A 22,438-nucleotide genomic window follows, 5' to 3' on the forward strand; every position below is an offset into this window, starting at 1 on the left:
AACAGCGTAGATACATAGTTCAGGGTCACAGTAGTACTATTCAAGATAATCAACGTATAGACGTTGAATACACGAACTCGTGAAGTGATTACATTGTTTGAGAAACAGTTAATTATCTCAGAGAGATACGATCCATAGTTGATATTCCTGCGTATACAGTATAACCTCTCATCGACGAACTCCTATTATCCGAATACTTCGCTATGCGATAGGTTTATCACTTGAATGTTCTGGTATTGCAACACGGTACACGTTGCACAGCATTTAGTTTATGTAAAACTACGTAGATACAGACAGTGGCAGCCAGACTCGCGAGGCTTTTGACGAGATCAAAGGTACCCCGCAGCTTCTTACCTGCCTCATTTAGACATACGTATGTATGTATTGAATGACTTTGTTAAGAGCGCAAAACGACCTACCTTCCTTCGCTTGCTTGCCCCGGTCGCTTTCGACGGTACGAGACAGCTCATCTGTCTCATGAGGCGAATCTCCATCGCGCTGTCTTTACATAGCTTAAAGGAGAAACCGTTAAAATATATAACATTCTACTCGTGCATTACGTGAAATACAGGATATAAATAAGACACAATTGGATAATTATAATTTCATTTGTGCCACTTATCGTTATAATATTGATTTGATGATTGCAATATAAAAGGGAAAATATCGAGGTATCATACGTACAAACTACAAGAGTGGCTATACTAGGAATTCGTTTGAAACCGCCGAAATACCGGCTGCGCGGTCGAGCTGTGCGTTGTACTTTGCAGAAACATCGATCTCGCCATCGATAGGGTTCACGATATCGATAATCGATAGTACGGTCGACGCAGCGCAGCGGTGTAGAGGGGAAATCTTCCCATCTACGTGTGACGTGTGCATAACGTGTGTGGCGGTTAGATTTACTTCTTGTTTCGGTCGGTCGAGACAGATGTACGTGTTTGCGACGAGCGGAATAGCCTTGTGTGTTCAAATTCTGATTCTACGGAATATAGTTTGCCGTCGTAGCTTCATTCTCCATACAAAGTGTTTCCCATGAGTGAAAAATTCGAGTCTATATCGTTCCCGCGTGTGCCATAGTGATCGTTGGTTTATACCGGAAAGCAGTACCCGATAAGAACTTTTGAAGAGCCAAGAGAACGATGGAGAATAAGGACAAGGTAGGATGTGTTATTTTCTATATTATTCTATAAGGAGGGAGAGCTCTGTTAGAGGGGAATCAAGTTCCTCGTTCCGTTTCACGCCTGAGCATAGTGTGTCATAGTTTTTATCATCTGCTTTATTATTCTTTTTATCTGATGATACGAGAGTTCACGAGCTGTGAATGTCGTCGAATCTATAGTCTGTCCAACGAGTCGAGCCGGTAGAGGTAAACAAACATTTAGCTGGTAAGTAAGCATGTTTATATTTACATACGACTTACATATAGCAGTTTTAGCTGCTGGCGCGTATTTACATGGGTCATTGTTGGCTTAGGACTTGTTTTGACTTCTCAGATTTATGACGCGGCATATAAAGGTTGCGAATACGAGCCATTGTTCCAATGTACCAATCATATACGTCTGTATCGACTCGACTCGTCGGACGAGATATAATCGCGATATCTCGACAAGACAATACCCGAAGGTAAAAGAAATACATTTGTGTTTGTAGACGACGAAATTCCTGGTTATACAAGGTTTGTTAGGGAAAGGAAACGGTTGTCCTGACAGATTACTGGTTCTCTTTCTATCTTGATCGGGATAGGTGTCGCTGACACGCGTTTCTCTTTCGACGTCTTAAGCAACGTCTAAAGATAGGAGCATTGTCTTAGAAGCGGGCCTCTTTCTCTCGTCGAACTCTCGAAAGGGCCACTGATCTATGAATAGGTCTTTGCCGCTCTTCTTCCTTACTCCTCTCATAATCCTCCTCGTGCCTCGTCGTCAACCCTTTTTATCGGGCTTCACTCGACGTTGCTGACACAAAGATGGTGTTAGCTGCTGGTGAGCTCGATTTATGAACGTAAGAAAGAAATTCGTCGCTGTCTTTTTATAAAGCTCTGAGGAGAACGTGTAGAATGACCAGGAGATTAATACCATACTTATGTAACTTTTTAAATATTTTTATTTAAGGCTTCTTCTTATTATTCACTGCTCGATGCTTGAATTAATACGAAATGTACATCTCTTTGTACTTTGCTTGAAGATTTCTTACTATTATTTTCTATTCGATGCTTCAAATTATCTTCTAATCATATTATTGTCAGGAAAAGTATACTATCTAAATGGTATACCCATAGTATGAATAGTAGGAGCTCAGATAGATTTCAGTGAAGATTTTTTTTATTATTTAATTTCTACTTTACAATTTGTCCAGCTGGACATTTGGTAAATTTTTTTAACTTAATTGCTAAATAACACGTGGATGGCTACCCCCAGCGGGATACCATCTTCGAGTTTGATTATTTTATTTCTTTAGTGAGATCAGTGGGGTGACAGTGAAGATTAATTGAGTATTTTCGAAGCGTACACACAAACAATTAAGATATTTTTCAATATAGTCATCGGTGATTGTATCTTTAGCTTCGATGCTACACGTAGTTACGTAAAATCTATTTCAATGTAAATCGTGTCTTTAAATACTTGTGCTTCGTATGGATGAGATAGTAGGGAAACGAAATTTCGAAATTTCGTGATTTTTAATCTCGCGTTCCTCGGTGCAATGATCGAACGAAAGCTAATATTTAACATAAATTACTTCTCCATAAATTTTTCCAAAATTTTCTTTCTGTCCAAGCTACTTCGTCAATTTAACTTCATACAATTTAACTTCATAATCTTTGTTCTACGGTAAATCTCATCTCCATAAACTTAAGATGGCGAGGTAATCTCGTTTCGAGCAATGTCACAAAGTATTTGGAGATATCTATCTGAAATATGTGGGCGCTAGTTCGTTACCTTCATTCGATAGTTATGGCTATGTCTAGCCGTGGAAAAAGTCTATGAAGCTTCGTAGAGTTTCACGCGAAGATCAAAGTGGTTGCCTCTGTTCTTCGATAAAGATCATGTGCTTCGTAAAATTTGCAATAGAGTAGGTCGTATCAGATGCTAAAATAAACGATAAAATCTTTTACTTGCGTCGCCGGTATAAGGTATGGAATAGGTTTAAGATTTCAGCTACTGCAGCTTTTAATACCGTTTGAATAATTCAATGAAATGAAATTGGAAATTCCAAGTACGAATCATTTACGATAAACGATGAACGAAATGAAATATTTTATTTTGCGCAAAGTGACGCTATTTTTAAGACATACATTTTATAGAAAATGCACAACTTGAACGATATAATATAATATCGTCCAAAATATATAAATAAATGTATAATTAGTATTTAGCGGATTCTGGTCTTCGTATAAGACGAAACCACTCGAACAGATGACCTTGCATACCACTCGCAATGAGAAGTAGCTCTATAGACCTTTTTCCCCCTAGGATTTTAGGCAATTTTTACCAAGCTAATTAATAGTAATTCTTATCGCACCAAGCCCACGATATGCTTATTAGACACTTTTTATCGGGAATAACACTCTAAATTAACGTGTGAAATTTTGGTTTCTCGTAGGAAAACTATTTTTACATTTACTAATAACATGTAACTTCTGGGAAAATTAATCTACACTTTTATTAAGATCGAGATATGATTATTTTTACATTTTTTATCTTCATCGTGTCATTTGGATTATAATTACAGTATGTGCCGAATATTTAAATAGAGATTAGAGAGATTAGTTATTGCAATGTCGAACAAGCTCTAATAATAATTATTAAAATTTTCATTTGTCTGTATCTTCGGTATAAGCAATTTTACGAGAAGACTGCAACGGTTATAATTATATTCTTAGATGCAACATTAGCCTTAATTGCTATTTATTTTATATTCCGATAAATCTACCATCGTGTTACGACGTACGTGCTACGAACGAGAATATAAAAGGAACGAAGATGAAAGCCTCCCAACGACGTAATCTGTACACTTCAGCAGTAACTACATCTTCGTTAGTTACTGAATTAATTAATTAATACCTACTCTAGGTTTACAGCCTGTTTATACTGTTTGGAAACTTATACCTAACTTCCTTGTTATCGCGTACGTTCTTATATCGCGCATCTTATATTACGCATCAGCACATTGATTAAAAAAAGAAAAGAAAAAGAAAACAATCGAAATTCAGGAATCAAAATTTAACTAAAGCTATAAATAAAGAAAATTATCTATCGTCGATTAAAATTTATTTTATCCTAGTATACGCGTTTTATCCTAGCTAGGGAACAGGTGCGTGGTGGGGGTACGAGAAAAGACAAAGAGCTTAAAGAGAAAGACGAATTAACAGTCAGTCGTTAACTGAGAGTTGAGTTGCCGAGTTGTTACGAGTTGTAAATTATTAGTCGTGTATTACGAATTTAGTTCGCGTTAAATAACCATCGTTTTCTCCTTAATCCACTCTGAATAGATCCATCTATCGATAAACTTAGGATAAAAATCATTGGAAATTTTAGTTGCTAATATTTCTGAATAAATAAATCCTGCGCTAGAAATTTCTTTTGATCAGAAATTGTCCTCTCGTTACGAGACGCGTGTATGGAAGAAAAATTGTGGATTAATCTGATCCTCCTGTTTCGAGCTATGGGATCCAACTATAGGGAACAGCGAGTAACTCCAACATAGAAATTCTTCAACGATTCCGATCAAAAACTCTAAGATCCTTAATAGATGCAGCTTGGTATATTGCCAACGAAACAATACATGGCGACCTTAAGATACTCACAGTTAAAGAAGAAATATGCAAATTCACTAACAGATATAACATAAGAGTAACCACCGAACCCATTAGTTACTTATCTTACCCATTAGTTAATTATCTTTCTGCTGGCTAAAAACACATTACGCTCTAGATTTAAACATTAAATTCAACTAGAATCAAACATACTATAAACACTTATTATCGAAGTTATAGTACCACGCCAGAATAATTTACTTATAATTCCCAATGAGAATTGATTGTAAAATTCTTCCAAATAAAAAAAGAAAATCTCATCCTACGCTGAAACAGATCTATCGTTGCAAAGACGTTTCATTTGTAAAAAGGCCAGTTAATTTGACCGATCATCGATAGAATTTGTCAAAACTAATCGGTTCACCTTAATCTCTTATACGCGCAACTGTTCCTATTCTCATCCTGCTATATACAGGGTGAACAACATAAACCAGATTACGTAAATATCTGAAGGTTATTCTTAAAAGACTCCGACATCATCAGTGCACCAATATACCAATAACAAACATCATCTATTTATAAGAATTACGAGGTCGTGAGCTTCGAATTAAGCCAAAAGACGGCGATCGATCGCGATCTTCTTTCGTCCTAAACCAACGGAATTCTAATCGCGGCGGATCGATTTAACCACTTGGAAACATCCTCGGCTCGTAAACATCAACACCTTCGAGTGTGAAACGTAAAAAGAAAAGCGAGGGTCCTCTTCGAAAAGTTTCCATTCACAACAGAAGCTCGATGTCGAGGCATCGATCAATTTAGCCCCCGATGAATTCTATCTTGGACACGAAGCCAGCTATAATGAAACGAAAGGGGAAAAGTAGAAGTTTCTTCGTTGAAACCAGAGTTATCCCATCTCTCGACCCCGCTTACATCGTTTCCCACTGATACTACTGAGGATAAAGCGATCTAAGAAACACTCCACACGCCTACTTTCGTCGTTGACCCTGTCACAGCGTTTTCTTTCTTTTCAACTAAGAAATGTCGCGAGGGTCTCTGGGTTTATGCGAGATCGTCGATCGTTTAACCTTAACGCTAGAACTATCGAACTTCGACTCTGATACGTTTAGAATTGTTTCAAAATTTGCAATAATTTCCAAGGAACTTTATTATAAAAATTCTGAAAAATATTCAAAATCGAATTCTCGAACATTTCTTCGACGCTGTACAAAAATCACAATTCGCCTGTACTTGGGAAATGCTAACATTTTTCTTTGCTGTATTTAGCTTTTATAGAGATAGAAGCGCGATTCATCTTTGTTACTTTACGTTGCCGAGAAAGATCGATGCACAGTTTGCGACCAATTTTATAATAGCGTTAGAGAAATACAATGCAAAAGCGTATGTTTAATCACGAGATACGTAAGATCGAATTTTTAAAACAGTTTCCCACGCTGAAACGCTAGAAGCGGACGTAGGTTATTTGCACGACGAGTCGTTGATACGTGAAATTCTCTTAAATTCAACAGCAACCTCGACGTATTCAAAATTAATTTGTCAAAAAGCAGACACCGCGTACATAATAGACGCACAGAGCTAGAAAATAGTCGCGGAAGCTACAGCGAATGGTCAGTTTCACCGAGTTATCGCTTCGCCTCGTTTCGAGGGAGCTTTCGGGGTGAGTCACGCTTGCGCAAGCCGCGTGCACTTAGCGAAGCTAGAACGGCGCGCAACAATCATGCGAGCTTCAGTTTTCACCAAGTTCTCGCCGGGGTTGAACGATCGTCGCTCGGCTCATCTTTCGATAATCATCGTGAGATTATTTCGTCCGTGAAAAACGAAAATTTCATCTTCGTGCCGCGCATCTTCGAGCCGTGATTCCACGTGTTAGTCGATCAGAAACCACGTCAAGAATTCGTATGAAAGTTCTTCTCCATCCACGTGAGAAGCTTCACCCTCTGTACCGCGATCCCTTGATCTTCCTACGCGTTTAGATACAGTGTATCCAAAGCAGAACCGCTGACTTTTTGCATTTTATACAAACATCTTTGGCGAACGTCGAATATCGTGACAGTTTCAACAACTTTTTACGTTCGTCTCCACGTTTCGTCAGCGAAGAGATCGGAAGATCTAGTCGAAAAGCGAACGCATTGAACTTCTCAGCCTTTTATCGTCTTGTTTTCTTTTTTTCTGCAATTAGAATTTCTATCTAAGATCGCAGAGATTTTGCCGTTTTTGTCGCTGTAGAATCGAACGGAAGACAGAGAACGGCGATTTTCATAAATTTTTCGTTTATTTCCTTTTCGGAAGAGTCTTCTTTTTTTTTTTTATTTAAGACTCGAAGAGTTTCGCGATTTCGCGGTGAATTTTGACGACACACGACGAATGAACGAGAGATGGAGAAAAATGTGTAGAGAAGACGCGAGTTAAATTGTTGCGATTTCTTAAAAGACCGAGTGGTGTACTATATGGCAACATCAACCGTGTCGGGACATCATGAAGCTGTCAAGGAAAATTCTACGGAGCTTCTTGATCGGATCTCCATGAATAGTTGCCCGCCAAGTAGTTTTCCAGACAATTTTCAAGACTTTTTCGCTGCTCTTAACGAAGACGCGGACGATCTGCCCAGCATGCTCGAGGATAAATTGATACCCAGGTGAGAATACGGATGTTTTCGTCTACTGTCATTCACGAGTTTCCTTTGAGATCCAAAGGGTAAAGTATCACATTGAAAAATAAGATTTTGTAAACTTGATACCCAGCTGAGAATACCAACACTTTTACCTACATATTGTCATTGATCATTTTTATTAGAATTTGAAAATTAAAGAAAATAATAATATTAGCAAATGAGCTTTCGAGATTTCGAGAATTTACATTAGGTTGCAACGTACGAAATTTTGGATCTCTAACAAACCTTTCACTGAATTATACCGAGAAAATCAATCTGCTGTGCCAAAAATTTTCCTTGTAACGGACACAATGTCCGATATATAATAAAGTATTGTTATTGTACGTACGTACGTATCGTATGTACGTACGTATTGTACGTACACCACCGACCATCATAAATCACATTGTAACAATACAACGTGAGTACAATTTTCTGGCTCGAGCTCATCGCTTAATTTTGCGATATAACGCTGGTTTTACGGTGATATCCGAATGCGAAATTGAAATGTCCACATGTATAAATTGAACGAACATTTAAAAATGGGTCGCATCTATAAGTATGAAAAATTATATGGCGAATTATAATAGACAGAAGAATAAGGCAAGAATAGGCAAAGTGGAAAAAACAGTTATGGCAGCTATTAGGAGGAAGTTGAACGACGATCGCAGTAAAAGTATCGAAGCAAGAGGTAATCCACCAAGTGCCACGGCCAGTTCGCGCGGCGATATCCGCACGCGGCTGATGGAAACGAGATATAAGATATTTCGTTAAGATTTTTGACGATACGATTTGATTTGCTTGTTCTTTAAATTAGAAACGATTGATATAATAATAAATGGTATTTTTATTTTATGACGCAGGCCCTTTCATAATAAAAAAATCGTTCGTATGCAAATTTCAAATTTCACTCAGCGTTTAATGCTAATGGTATATAAAGCCATATTAAAACCTGTTTGGACCTATGGGATCCAACTATGGGGAACAGCGAGTAATTCCAACATAGAAATTCTTCAACGATTCCGATCAAAAACTCTAAGATCCTTGATAGATGCACCTTGGTATGTTACCAACGAAACAATACATGGCGACCTTAAGATATCCACAGTTAAAGAAGAAATATGCAAATTCAGTAACAGTTAGAGTTAATAGTTAAGTTAGAGTTAGTAAGAGTTAACAACCACCAAAACCCATTAGTTTCCCAACTACTTGACACGACGGATCAGATCCGCAGACTAAAAAGACATTACCCTTTAGATTTAAACATTAGATTCAATTAGAATCAAACATATACTATAAACACTTATTATACAAGTTATAGTACACACTAGAATAATTCACTTATAGCTCTCAATGAGAATTGATTGTAAAATTGACTGGTGGACAGAGGTGTATTTATTGGGTTGGCAACTAAGTGATTGCGGATTTTTTCATTAGATGGTATGGACAAAATCCGCAATCACTTAGTTGCCGACCCAATGTTTGTTTAATTTTGACCTCGCTGTGAAGAAATAGACTGGTTACACGCATGACATAGTATACTTGTTTAACGTATTCTTATGTACTCAAACATACTTATCCTCCACTTTCGCATCCTCGCGCCTATTTACGTCTGAACTTGTAATCTATCCAACGAGACGAGGTGCTAAACATAAACAAAATTTGATTGTTATAGCTGTAATAATATTTTGTTTGATAATTTACCACCTCGTCTCGTTGAACACCACGTCATAGAGCTGTCTAAACCTACGACTATAACCAGGGAGAACAAAAGAATCTGCTATTGAAACGACTGTAACTTTCGTTATAACGAAGTACTATGAATTTTGATAACAGATGTGTTTGTACATCTAAAAATTAAACGACCAACAACGAAGCAGAGAATTTTCAGTTTCAAAACGACGCTTAAAGTAAAAAATATTTCCTAGTAAAAAAAGAGAGATTTAGATCAATAAAGATTTGCCAGAAAAGAGTAAAAAATACTTAGCCCTCGTGAGTCCCTGGTTCTCTTAAGTAAAATTATCTGACGATGATGCAAAACCGACGCAGTGATAAAGAAGCGATAAGAAAGAAGTGATAAAGAAGAAAATTCCGAATATTGAGACGTATAATCCTATTGTTTGCAAATGATAAAACAATGTCCTGGATATACTGTTTCTAAAAGATCATTCATCACGTTAATTGACGCAAGAGAACTAATCAGCGTGAAACGCGGAGTTGCTATCTTTTCGTGCAAACGGTTGACCGGCGAGTACAAGTGACTTAAATGCAAACATATTAATATTGATGATATCGTATTATCGTGACAAAGAAAAATTACTACGATAGAACGTAGGAGAAGCATAGCGAGATGAACAATTTTATTCCCCCTTTCGCAAACTATATTTGATGCGTCTTCCTTCTATTCCAATCCGACCTTTCTCTCGCATATTTGCGAAATTATGAATCATGTCTGTCGTATTCTATATACGTTCTCTGACATATTTTCCAATCATTGTCGCAACGTACATTGTTCTTAAAATACGGTTAAATGATAACTCGTATCACAACTCTACCGTTGAAAGTAAAATCGAGTTACCGTGGAACTGGATATGGAAAATTGCAAATATGACAACGAACATCCGTTTAACCGGAGATGACATTTTCCAAAAAAGTCCTGCAAATTCATTGGACAGGAAACATCAGTCGATACTCGCGAGGCTAAGAATAGGTCACACGAACTTCGCCCGTGTTTACCTAATCGCAAAAGAAGAACCGAACAAGCGCAACATTTGCAAAGAGAAAAATTACTGTAAAACACCTATCAATCGAAATTTTCAAATCGAAAGACAACAATGCAACCAATTAACGTTTCTGCGATTAATTAATCTAGCAGCGAAGAAGCAGGACCATTCACAATGTCTGGCACACGTTATAAGTATAAAAATATAGCCAACGATACAATATAAACATTGTACGTATTTATGACCAGACAATAGCATGCTATCCTAATATATTGGGTTGGCAACTAAGTGATTGCGGGTTTCGTCAATATCACGTAATAACAAAATATTGACAAAATCCGCAATCACTTAGTTGCCGACCCAATAACATTGTATAAACCTGTGAAATACAATTATCATAATTACGACTGTAGTCGGTCACAACCTTCACAGATGAATATGACTGTAAATAAATAAATAAATAAATAAATGATAATCCTATTACAAATACCAGAACTGTAATTTTAATTTAATTATAATTCAACATTAATAATCGTATTATAAGTATCCCCACTATTTCACTCTGCAAGTATTGATTCTAGGATCAATAATAAATGGATTAAGTCATTTTTTTTATTCCTCTTGGAGAGTACTCTATGGCTTTAAGGTCTTACACTACTTTTTTTTTCCTACTATTATTGACTGGGGTGTGCTAATCAATTAAAGCAGAACACGTTGTAAATTCTACGATATGATTTATTGTTTACTGCTTTACATATTCACGCATACGTTGTACAGTTTTACCTATTAATATTAGATTACTGCATAAATTCTGTTTGCCTCTTCGTTAATGTAAACACAATAATAATTATATCATTGTGTATAAGTCAATATGAAATTTTTTTTTTTATTTGATAGAATTTTTACAATAAATTCTCATTGAGAATTATAGGTAAATTATTTTAGCGTGGTACTGTAACTTGGATTATAAATGTTTATAGCATATTTGATTCTAATTGAATCTAAAATATGAAATACGAAATATAACGTATTCCTGGAGTTTACAAAGGACAGAAATAAGAAAAATCTTCATTAATTCCTGTCAAACGTGTTCGTAGAACTTTCGAAATTTCCTCTCTATCGCAAGAATGTTCATTTAGAGTTGGCTTTAATCCTGAATTTTGTACGGGACTATATTTAAGGCGGCAAGTTTGGCAATTAAAGATATCGCACGCTGCTGTGCCAGATTTAGAAATTAAATGCGAATACGCGTGTATAAATCTAGCCTGACCAATTCTAATTCCATTTAATACTATCTGTTGTTCACGGTCGAGATATACAGTGGTTAGATTTTTGTTAAAAAATCCTCCGTTGATTTACAATTGCAATGCCGAGGAATTTTCTATTCATTGCCCTAAAAGTATTGGACAATGCTTTTCTACAAAAGTTTACAGAATGAAGCTTTTTTATACAAGTTCCCAAAGTCATTTATACGAACACGATCATTCCATAAGTCTATAGTATAAATAATGGTGAATTCTAAAAACCATCGATACAGTGTGAACACATTCGCGCAAATTGCATATGCATAGTTTCATGAATGCAATTAAAAAAAAAACAGTTAGTTGTTTTACTCAACTAATTACTTTGTTTCGTTACTTCGCGTGTCTTTCATATTTTTGCACACCGTGTGCATTCAAATTTCCCAGAAATCCATGAAATCTCGTGGTCTAATCATCCGCTTTCTTTTATGCAATTGATCGATAACAGCTTGCGCACGACTGACGTATCAAAGTCCAAATTGAATCGTATGATTCGAATAAGATTCAAATTTCAGCGAGAATGGTCTTTATCATGCGTAGCTGGAAACGGATGTTAATCGCGTTCCTTGTCGGGTTTCGACAGGTTGCAGATCCTTTCTGTATCGATGGAAATGTCGAGGTCGGCTAGAGACTCTAACTAGGCCTCTAATGCGTACGATACAGATATATGTATCTGGATTTCAATTAGTTCCAGATGCTCCTTATCTTGGTTAAAACGTCGACGTTGTGATATCGTGCCTATTATTGAAATGGTTGATGGAGGGATTAAGCGTGATCTGTAATAACGCTGGCCACTATGCAATGTATGGCAAAATCGGTCACTGCAGCCTATGTTGTGTCACAATCGTAGAATCTCGCGAAATACGCTCAGGAAAATTTTATTTTCGCGTACGATAGCAAACGAAACAGAGTTTTACAAAATTGCGTTCCTTCAATTACGTACGCTATGCATTTCAGTAAAATTTGGATCATATTGATAGCAGCTACGTATTCCGTGTATTATATTCATTCGTTGTATTCTTTAGATGTAAACTGTTTTTATAAAATTTCTTTTCTTTTATTTCATAAAGTTTCTTTCGTTCGATATTGTACGTACAGTGGCTAGAGTTTCGTAACACAGGGAATCTATTTTATCGGTGGATCGCCCACATGAAAACGAAAAAGTTCGTTTAAAAGTATGCCCTGTTTCATCTTGTTTTCCAGCTATAGCGAACTTCTTCTTTAACGAACTGTTTCTTCGTAAGATCCGTTCTAAATTGATCTGTTTGCATACGAACGTAAAACTGGCTACTTTCGCCATTGACCAGATCCGTTTACAGAATTGCAATGCAAGGTTCAACGTCAAACATATTCACTTCCTTTTTCTAAATATGTAGACACGTGAAATTAGTTCAACTATACTTGCACCTTTCGATGGAATTATTCCAACGTAAAGTTTGTTGTAACTCGAAAACAAGATGGAACGGGGCATGCGTGTTCTAAGTTCTGTTGCCTTTTTTAAACCGAGGATTCTACATACACTTGTGGAAGATAAATTTCCGAGTTAAAATGACACATTTTCCCAACACATAATTTAAATTTCAACCAGCTCATCGTACTAAACGGTTAAACAGAAACGCGGAGTTTTCTACTCGAATTTAGGGACAGGCGAGAATGTTCCTTGTTGAACTTGTAAGACTTTCAGAAACTTGAAGAAACTTTTCGGTGTAGGAACTGCACGCATACGTGGACAACAAAGGACCTCTGGACTAACGAACTTGCTAATTGCTGTTGACTTACGTACGGCCAAACGACGGTGTATGAGTCTGACGAAAAAGGGGAGATGACCCCGAAAATTCATAACCTTTTCTAAATTGCACCTTATATTTTCTCACTGGTTGAAATTTCAACGAGAGCACAGTTAACAACAGATGGACGAAGAGACCGGGTCAATCTCAACTTTGTCCGCGTTCTTGTTTACTCTCTGTCATTCGTAACAAATGTTTTACAAAGATGAAATTAGAAAGTTTTAGATCCCAGATTTTCGCAGGTTGTTCTCTTTGTTTCTTAAATTGGACGCGATCTTCTCTGTATCTTCCAATGATATCTGCTATTTATTGATACCAATAATTGTGCAATTTCGCGAATAACTTCTATCCTTCTCTCCGTGATAAATTACAAGCTGTCTTTCATGGAAACTATTTTACAAAGTTAAATCTAACATAACATTTAACAGTGTCAAATGTCAAAATTTCTTAGTGTATCGTAAAAATATGGTAGACAGTGAGACGTGTGGTTGGTTAAATTAACAACGGGACGAGTTGATTTCGTTAACTATATTTACAGATATTTTAAAATATAGAATACAAAGTTAATCGCAAGCGTTGCTCGTTCGATGATATTTGTTATAAGATTGCGAAAATTCTGCGGTGCTGAATACTTATTCGCCCCACTGATGATCTCGATGACTCGATGCTGATATTGATTCGCGCGACTGACTGACTATGTCTGGAGAACATGGTCTTCTTCATTTATACTGTTTGGGGGAGGGGGTACCGGAAGGTTTGGACTTGTCGCCGGTTGTCGGTTGCACGTAGCGACGAAATTGCTTTGTCCAGAGTTTTTTTATTACATTATGTGCGTCGTGCAGTGTTAATTCTCTGTGGCAAAACAACTACGTGAGGCATCTTCGAATCGAAACGTCCTAAGAAGACAGATATGCCGCCACAAAAATATTGGCGTTAACAAGATAAATCTATTTCGCAGTTGGAGCTGTATCTAAGAATTGCTAGATAGCATAACGTAAAATAGAAGCTGAATATTAGTGTGACGTGAAAATAAGACGATGTTCTGTTAACCAGTTAGCTGTTGCGATCTCTTTGAAAAGCGTGTACCTAAAATGCGTCTCGAAGAGTAAGCGATGACGAGTATACTTTGTAACGAAACGACTGTCCTATGTTTTAATTTCATTGTTGCAACTTACTGCGATTACTAAATCGCAATTTAGACAGCAAATTCTAACTACTTGTCACGCATGACGAGTATACTCGTCGAAAAGCTAACTGTTTAAAGATCTACCGTACGATTAAACCTTTGAATCCGGGGAAAGTTTATTCGCGATTTGGTTGTGTAATTATATATTTATTTTACTTATTTATCTATCAAATGCGCTGGAGGAACTCGGCCATGGTCTCGGTACTAGAGCTGCACGTTGATCGGCGGCTTTGAAATTATATCTAAAGCGATATTGGGTGTAGTGCGTTAAATAATCATTCGATGGTCATAGGAATAGATCAACAATATATTTATTAACAAGTGTCTTCTTTTGATCGCGTCGCGTATCGCTCTCGGTTTCGCTAATCGATCTCGTTGCCCGGTTACAACTCGATTTTATCGCTGTCTTGGTTCAAACTCGACTGTCGATCGGATTCGATTCCTTTCTTTTTGTCGCCCCTCGGTATCCCCACTATCCACGCGTTTGTTTGGCGTTCGCGACCGTTGCCACGCACGCCTTCTTGTCGAACATTCGATGGAAGGACCATTGGGATATTGATGACTCATTAGGCACTTCGCTTCGGCGATATACGTTGTTACCGATTGCCGCCACATATCAAATTAACAAATATCGATACGAATAAATTGTTTCCGAAAAATCTTGCTTTTGCCGAAATTTCCCGAATTCGAAGGGTCAAGCGTTTACGTAGAAATTGTTTACGTATGTTCAAGCTGCGATAAACGTAGAATAATCAACGCGATATGCGGATCGACAAACCTGAACATAGTGTGGGTGTCCGTATATGTCAGCATTAATAATTGCGTATGCAATGAATGTTACGTTGAAACGTACTTAAAAAAAAAAAAAAAAAAAAAAAAGAGAGCTTAGTAATGGATGTGTAAAAAAACAATATTAAACGTGGCCGGGCAAATTGCCCGTTATTAATACATCGCGAAAGGTTGAAGTTAAAAGTGTCAACGAGCAGCCAGGGTTTAGCGAGCAATTATCCGGGAACGGAGTTCAAAGAGGACGATTCGCCTTGCACGCGACCAAATCGGGATTGTTGAACGATAAGATAACTACGAACACGTAGGACGACTGATCCGATTAGATTGATCTGATTACGGAGTGTTCTGTCCGAAGCTATTCCCGTAAATCATTTACACCTATCGCATGTCAACGTGCACATAGGTACATGAATGAATGACGATTACATCGAATTTGCCTGTTCGAGTCTGCGCGTGTTCGAGACATCGTACGGAGGAACTCTGATAATAATCGTTCAAGCGGCTCAAAGGGTTCGTTGATACTACAAGGATTCTTTTCTTCCATCGTTTTCTCTCTCTTTTTTTTTACTTTTATATTTATTTATATGCCGTCTATACGTATAACGATCGTTACATGTAAATATTTCGTTGATCACGCGTTACGTTCTTAAGGCATTCATAGCGCGACAATAACGACGATACGCCTGAAAAGTAAAACACGAGATTCTTCCCGGAGGAAGAAATTTCTTGGGTGTCTGTACTTCCTGCGCGCGCACACTAACAAACTATTCAGAAATGAACAGAACGGTGACTTGACACTGCGATAAATGGCATTTTCGATAGCGAAATTACCGATATTACGTATTTCATGCTATTTTTATTAAAAAACGGTGAAGTCGGAGGTGATTTTTTTTTTTTAAGAATTCTTCTAGTCATTTTACGCAATGCATTAGTTTTTCTAACAATTTTGTAAGAACGGTAATTAATGTTTTTCGTAATTAATGAGAACGTCATATTTGCGATGACTTACTACGCAAGGATTACGTGTTAGAATTATTCATTAAAATTATTAGTTTCCTTTACTTGAAAAACGAACGTAATTTACGGTACACCTAATGTACAGGTTGTCCCATGAAACTGAAACAAGCTACAGCTTCAAAACGGTACGAGATAGAAAATAATTTCATTAGCAAAATTAAACGGTTTCGAACGATGTACGTTTCGCTATATGTAGTCATTTCGAAAGTACCGATGTTTCAAGTATCTTAACACTTAACTAACCGCGCGCGCCACAGCGAGCTATGCGTTTCCACCGCGTTCGGATAAGCCAACCTATACGTTGTCCATCGAGGATTAATATTCGCTACTTAAAAAACAAAGAAGTCTAATTATATTTAATGATTTTATTTAATGATTTCACATATTGTTTATACAAAACATCAAATTAAAAGTATATATTAAAAGTATACAAAAATATAGGTAAAATTAAAAACATTAAAGACGACTAAAAATAAATAAGACGACTTGAAGGTGAAATTAAAAATTCATAATACATTTTAATATTTTTTTACAATGTGGTATCGTTCGATCATAACTTAAATTAAAATAATTAAAATTAAAATAATATAACTAAAATTCGTGTATTTTATCATACACTGTACTTTATAAAAGCAGAAAAAGTGGTGCAATTAATTGGCGACAATTCCAGGTAAACAATAACTGATAATAACAACAAAGGAAAACGCGTTGCTAAAGTCGAAAACGGAGATCTCGTACGATCGCGCAGCGATATTCTTCACACAGGGGAGATCTCCCTATTCGGTTGGCTAAATGTTAAAATCATCCCCATTTTTTCAAATAGAACTATATATTCTCTTACTCGCTGATCAATGCATTTTTCTGCTCTCTATAATGAAAAGTATTGCAACACGTAGATCGAATAACTGACAAAAAGTACGGAAATTCGAGTTGACAAATTTTTATAAGATCTTTGCACTGAAACACAGTGCAAAGATCTTATGAAAAGTTTCAAGTTGAACTAATTTACTTATAATTCTCAATGAGAATTTATTGTAAAAATTCTATCAAATAAAAAAAAGGTTGAACTGCCCATGCTGTATACGTTATATCTGTCGTTATATACGATAACCAACGCTGAATATTTCGGTGGGGCAGACAGCTACGCTCGTTGACTTCCGACTTGGATGGCAAGAGGCGTCTCGGGAGTTCGAATCTTGCTGTTACTGGATTTTTCGTTTGCTAGATACTAGGTGTTTTCTGAAAATTACCGTACAGCCTTGGAGGGGAGGGGTAGATGTAAGGCCTGGGAACCGGGGGTTAAGCCCCTGGTTAAACCCCGGGCATTCCTTCTACTCTTAACGTTCCAAAGTTGTTGGTAGTTTGTACGAAGGCTCCAGTGTTGGCGCAGACGACACCCAGGTTACAGAGACCGGACTTCCATGCTGTTAACTGTTCCACCCGTGGAGGTTTTAGCCGGTAAGAATCCGGCACTACCTCGTGTCTTCTGTTGGTGGGCGTTAGGGTATTACGACAGAGTGGCAAGGTGTCTATGAAGATTTCCTCCACGTTAAAAAAAAAAAAAAAAAATATTTTTTTTAATTTTTGTTTAGTTTATCTTCCAGAATTTTCTTTAAAAAAAAATTTCTCTTTTTTCATTTGCAATATTCTGCTGTTTTATTTATTTAGCTCTTATTTAGCTGTTAATTCACTTCAAATATATTTTATATCGATATATAAGATTTGTAGGGCAATTATAAGAGATTATACGCTAAACAGTTTCGATAAGAATGATAGCTCGGACGATTATCCGTAGATTCTTATGCAATTTCATATTTCTATGAATGTAAATGAAAAGATGAAACCAAAATTGGGATCAATTTCGTTCTTTCTCTTCTTTTTTTTTTTTTTTTTTTTTTTAACTGCGAATGAGTCTCATAGAGTTATAAGGCATAAGAATTACATTGGCTTTTATTAAATATCGTAACAGTTGCTCCATTTTGGATATTTCATACACTTTTGCATAGTACGAGCAGCAGCCTGTGCATCATTTCGCCTTCAAATTTCCAAGCTTTATTCGTTGGTTCTTGAAATTCAGTGTCATCGTGCTTAACACCGCTGTCTTCCTCGAGTGTGTACAGCCCCAGATGAACGTTACATTTCAATAGTATTGTTAGAATATACATAGTTATGGAATATTTCGTTCTACCAGCCGATGTAATTTTTGCACCTTTTGCGCGTTACACGATCTTTATGAACGAACAGTTGAAAAAGAAGGAGATATCCGAGGAGATACGAAGCGAAGAAGAAGCGAGAACGACGGTAGAGCTAATAATTAACTCTAACGTTTCAAATATCTTGAACATGGAGGAAAAAGATATAATTGGAAAATTAGCCTCGTACTTAGGATCATGCTATTCCTAAATATTCTTAATCGTAGTTCTTTGCGTTGTATAATAATAAGTTCGAAATACGAATAGAATCAGCTGCCAGCAATCGCCATAGAACCTACCAGAGACACTGTACAAACGTGTAATCGATATTCCATGACTTTTTAATGGAGATCCATACGACACGTGCGTAGGTGCAAAAACTATTTTTTACTTGCTCAACAGTTGCAACAGTTTTTAGAAACATAGAAAGTTATAATTAGTATATCGATCGCGTTATATTCTGTCACGATAGAAACGATAAAAGCTCTATCACAGAATCGAACCGAGTAGAATTTTTCTATCTATTTTATAATTCCTCAAACGCTGCTTCCATTTTTCTACCTTTTATTTCTATAGATTTGCGTACACGGTGAGGTAAAAATAGATATGAATAAAACTTTCTACGTAATTGTGATTCGCACAAAGTTTAAACGGCAAACTCTGATACCTGTTTTTGCAAATTCACATTTTTACGAACATGACGAACAACTTATTCTGTGTGTACGTCTAATCGTAAAAAAATAAACGAGATATTTAACTATCTTCTTTCTCGTGGTTCGACCAATTGTTCTCATTGTCGTTGCATACTGTTAGAGAAAGCAAAGAACGAAAATAAAAGAACATCCGCGGAAGATATCTAATGCACGCTGTTCTCTCGGATCATTTATCAAACTAAATGACTGTGAGTACGTTTTATCTCGTATCCAATCCCATCGGATGAAATTGAGGGTTGAAAGGAATTAATGCAGCTCGGTGTAACGTCCGAGATACCAGTATACTATGCACGGCAAACCGCTATTCACTGTACTATAATATACCTGGAATACTCTATTATTCACGCATTATAGGCTTGTGCGCTATTGCATTACTAGCACGTCATATTCATTTGACGTTGACGAGGAAACGTCATTTAAATAATAGTAACAACTCAGAAGCTTTCTCTTTAGTTTACCACGCGAAATATTTTCTCACGCTATGGCACACTATGTCACGAAGACAATTCATAATTCATATAAATATCGTTTCTATCGATAAGCAACAGATATCGCATCGTTTGACATAATTAAAGAACGACATTACCATTTACGTGTACGTTCGTGGAATATTGTTGCGTCACTCGCGAGTGATATAGCACTGTTCGTCGTATTATCGTCATCGAGCTACAGCCAAGAGAAATACTGTTGTTGATCGCGAGCGATTCTGTTATTATACGTATTTTATTGCTTTTTGCTCTTGCAAAAGCTTCCGTGAAAAGAGAAAAGATATCAACAGTTCGTTGGAACGGAAAAGGGGCGATCGCAACGTGACTAACAGAGAAGAAGTTTAATTTTGTTCCGTGGCACGGTTACACGCACTGATTACGCCGTCTCCTCGAGTCTCGAAAGAAACCAATCTCATCGAAGTTTTAATAAGTCTCGTCCATGAAAAGGGTAACCAATAACGATGACCTATTACCTAGATTTTATTCCTGCTCGTTCGAACGAATCAAACGACGATGGTCTTCCGATGGAATTCTTAACGATAAAAACGCTGCAATTATCGTTGCAGTACGTATTAGTGTCGCTTCTTTTTCTCTTCTTTCTTTTCTCATTTTCTTTTTTATCTTAAATCGCAAAAGCAATTCAATCGCAAAAGCAGTCAAGAAGGCAAGACATCTCTTTTCATTAGAGATATATAAATCTCATTAAGAGATTTACAACGACGTTACAACGTGATAACGATATAAGCGAAATGTTAAAACGTAGAATCGGTCTTATAGTTAATCGGCGATCATATAAATAACTTGGAGGAAATTGCTTTCGATATCGCGGCAATAATTACATAATCGTTCGCACACGTGCAATTATATGAAATTATTACCAGGCGAAAATCGATTCTCTGATTGTCCTGTTTTAATTAAAATTCGGCAACACGTTACAGGTAGTAAAAAGACCAATAATTCGCTACGTTTTAAATATTACAATAAAATTGTCGATTTTGAAGAGCAATCAACGACAACCATCGCCGTTATTACTTTCACGCAGGAAACAATAATTCTATCGCTAGTTCCAAACAGTTTCAGTTCGTTAACGACCTGCTATAATTTACGAAACAGTCGATTATGTCGCCGATAGCGAGTGCACGCTGTCTCACCAGCAAATAGAACCGTTTTAAATCGTCTTCGACAAAATTGTCTCTCCGTGTGCTCGCGACCTCTTAATCCACAGCGAATTGTAAATCCTTCCTTCTTCGCAGATACGCGTGAATAATTAAGTGGAATTAAAGTCGGAGAACTTAGCAAGGTATAGGTACCTTTATTTATCGAGCTCCGCGACCCGGTTTTCCTTCGGCCAGAGATCGTGCGCAGCAGGTGCGCTGGATTACGAGCAACGTAATTTTAGTAGCCAAAATCGTCGTCCTTCCTTCCACTCGTACAAATTCAAAATCACAGTTAATTACTTATCGCCAGGAATAATTTGACGGACGTGAGCCGATCCTACGAGAGTTTCAGTTTTATCAATTTTAACGAGCGTTATTCGAAGATCATGGAACGTAGAATGTAGGTCGTGCGAATTACCATTAGCGTTCGGCGTATCACACGCTGGCAAACAATCGTCATAGAAAATTTCTTTTCCTCTGCAATTCGGATAATCGTCTCCGTTGCTACGTACGCGAATTACGGGAATATCGCGTATCGCTTTTCCGTTCGATGTTCATATTTCCTAGAGCGAAGCGAAAATCAAAGGTCTGATCCCGCGAATCTGCTCCGTTCTGTCAGACTTTGGATCCCGCTCTACCGTGAACTTTCAAATTACAGGCTGATTACTCGTCAGCCATTCCCATCACTCTTGGAACATTGAATCGGCCGCTGGAAATGCTGATTTAATTAGAACAGAAACTCGCAGGATTACAGGATGCTTCGCATAAAGCGTCTTTTAAAAACAGCCGAATACCATCGTTGCTTATTCGAATTGTTTTCCTCTTTCTTTCTGCTTCGAGAGTAATTTCATTTTATATTTACTCGGGTGGAAATTGTGCCGCGCGATATAATCCCATTGAATATATGTATAGGATATAATTTGAACGTAATCACGTTGCCTCGCGTATAAGTAAGATAATGATGATTGATATTAAACGTATTATCGCGTTATCCTGGACCTGGCTGAAAGAGTGATCTTCGCTCTATGCGACTTTCGTATTACGTACTTGCAGTGTTACAGAAAAATATCGATGAATATTGGACGTACCGTAATGTCAGTTGTGAAATTTCATCGTCAAAGGCGACAATTTTTGTTACTCGTTAATTTTATCATTTATTACGGCTAATAGAGAAATTCATTTTGTCGAATGTTCCGCTACAAAATGTACGCAACTTTAAGATCAGTTTTACCGGTAATATTCATCGTTTGACCGGTTACAAATTTGTGTCAAAGTTCAGTGTAGGATACATCGCCGCGTCAACCACGAAACATCAAATTAAGGAGTCATTTTTTATTCAAAGGATTCCATATATCCCATAACGCACAAAGTCTAATCTTTCCTTTCCCACGTCATCCTCGTTAACACATTTGCATTGCGTATAATACCTGATACGATGGTAAAACTCGTCGCTTCGCTACACGCTTGCAAAGATGAACTTGCTTCGAATTCCTTCATAAACGCTGTTTGATTCGAATAAAATATTCATAAAGTAGAGCGTGCCGAGTCCGAAATATCCGCGAACGTTATTGCGAACATTTCGCGTCCGCAGGATCGTTTGGCGCAAAATTGCGAATGGTAAATGAGGTAGTTGCAGTGGTTCAGAAATGGATCCCGTATCGAAC

At 37.1% G+C, this 22,438-nt stretch overlaps 1 protein-coding gene across 3 annotated transcripts in view; it reads left to right on the plus strand.

Moving 5' to 3' along the window:
- The first annotated feature begins 6,868 nt into the window (after positions 1-6,868).
- The window catches only part of LOC126928872 (GTP-binding protein RAD-like), a 77,314-nt gene continuing 61,744 nt past the window's right edge, over positions 6,869-22,438 (plus strand). For all 3 annotated transcript variants that reach the window (XM_050744717.1, XM_050744718.1, XM_050744719.1), the window contains exon 1: positions 6,869-7,406. In XM_050744717.1, the coding sequence (XP_050600674.1) occupies positions 7,219-7,406 (188 nt within the window). In that variant the 5' untranslated portion in view covers positions 6,869-7,218. The remainder of the gene's footprint in view (positions 7,407-22,438) is intronic.

This window comes from Bombus affinis, chromosome 2 (assembly GCF_024516045.1).
Source record: "Bombus affinis isolate iyBomAffi1 chromosome 2, iyBomAffi1.2, whole genome shotgun sequence".
Lineage (NCBI taxonomy): Eukaryota > Metazoa > Arthropoda > Insecta > Hymenoptera > Apidae > Bombus > Bombus affinis.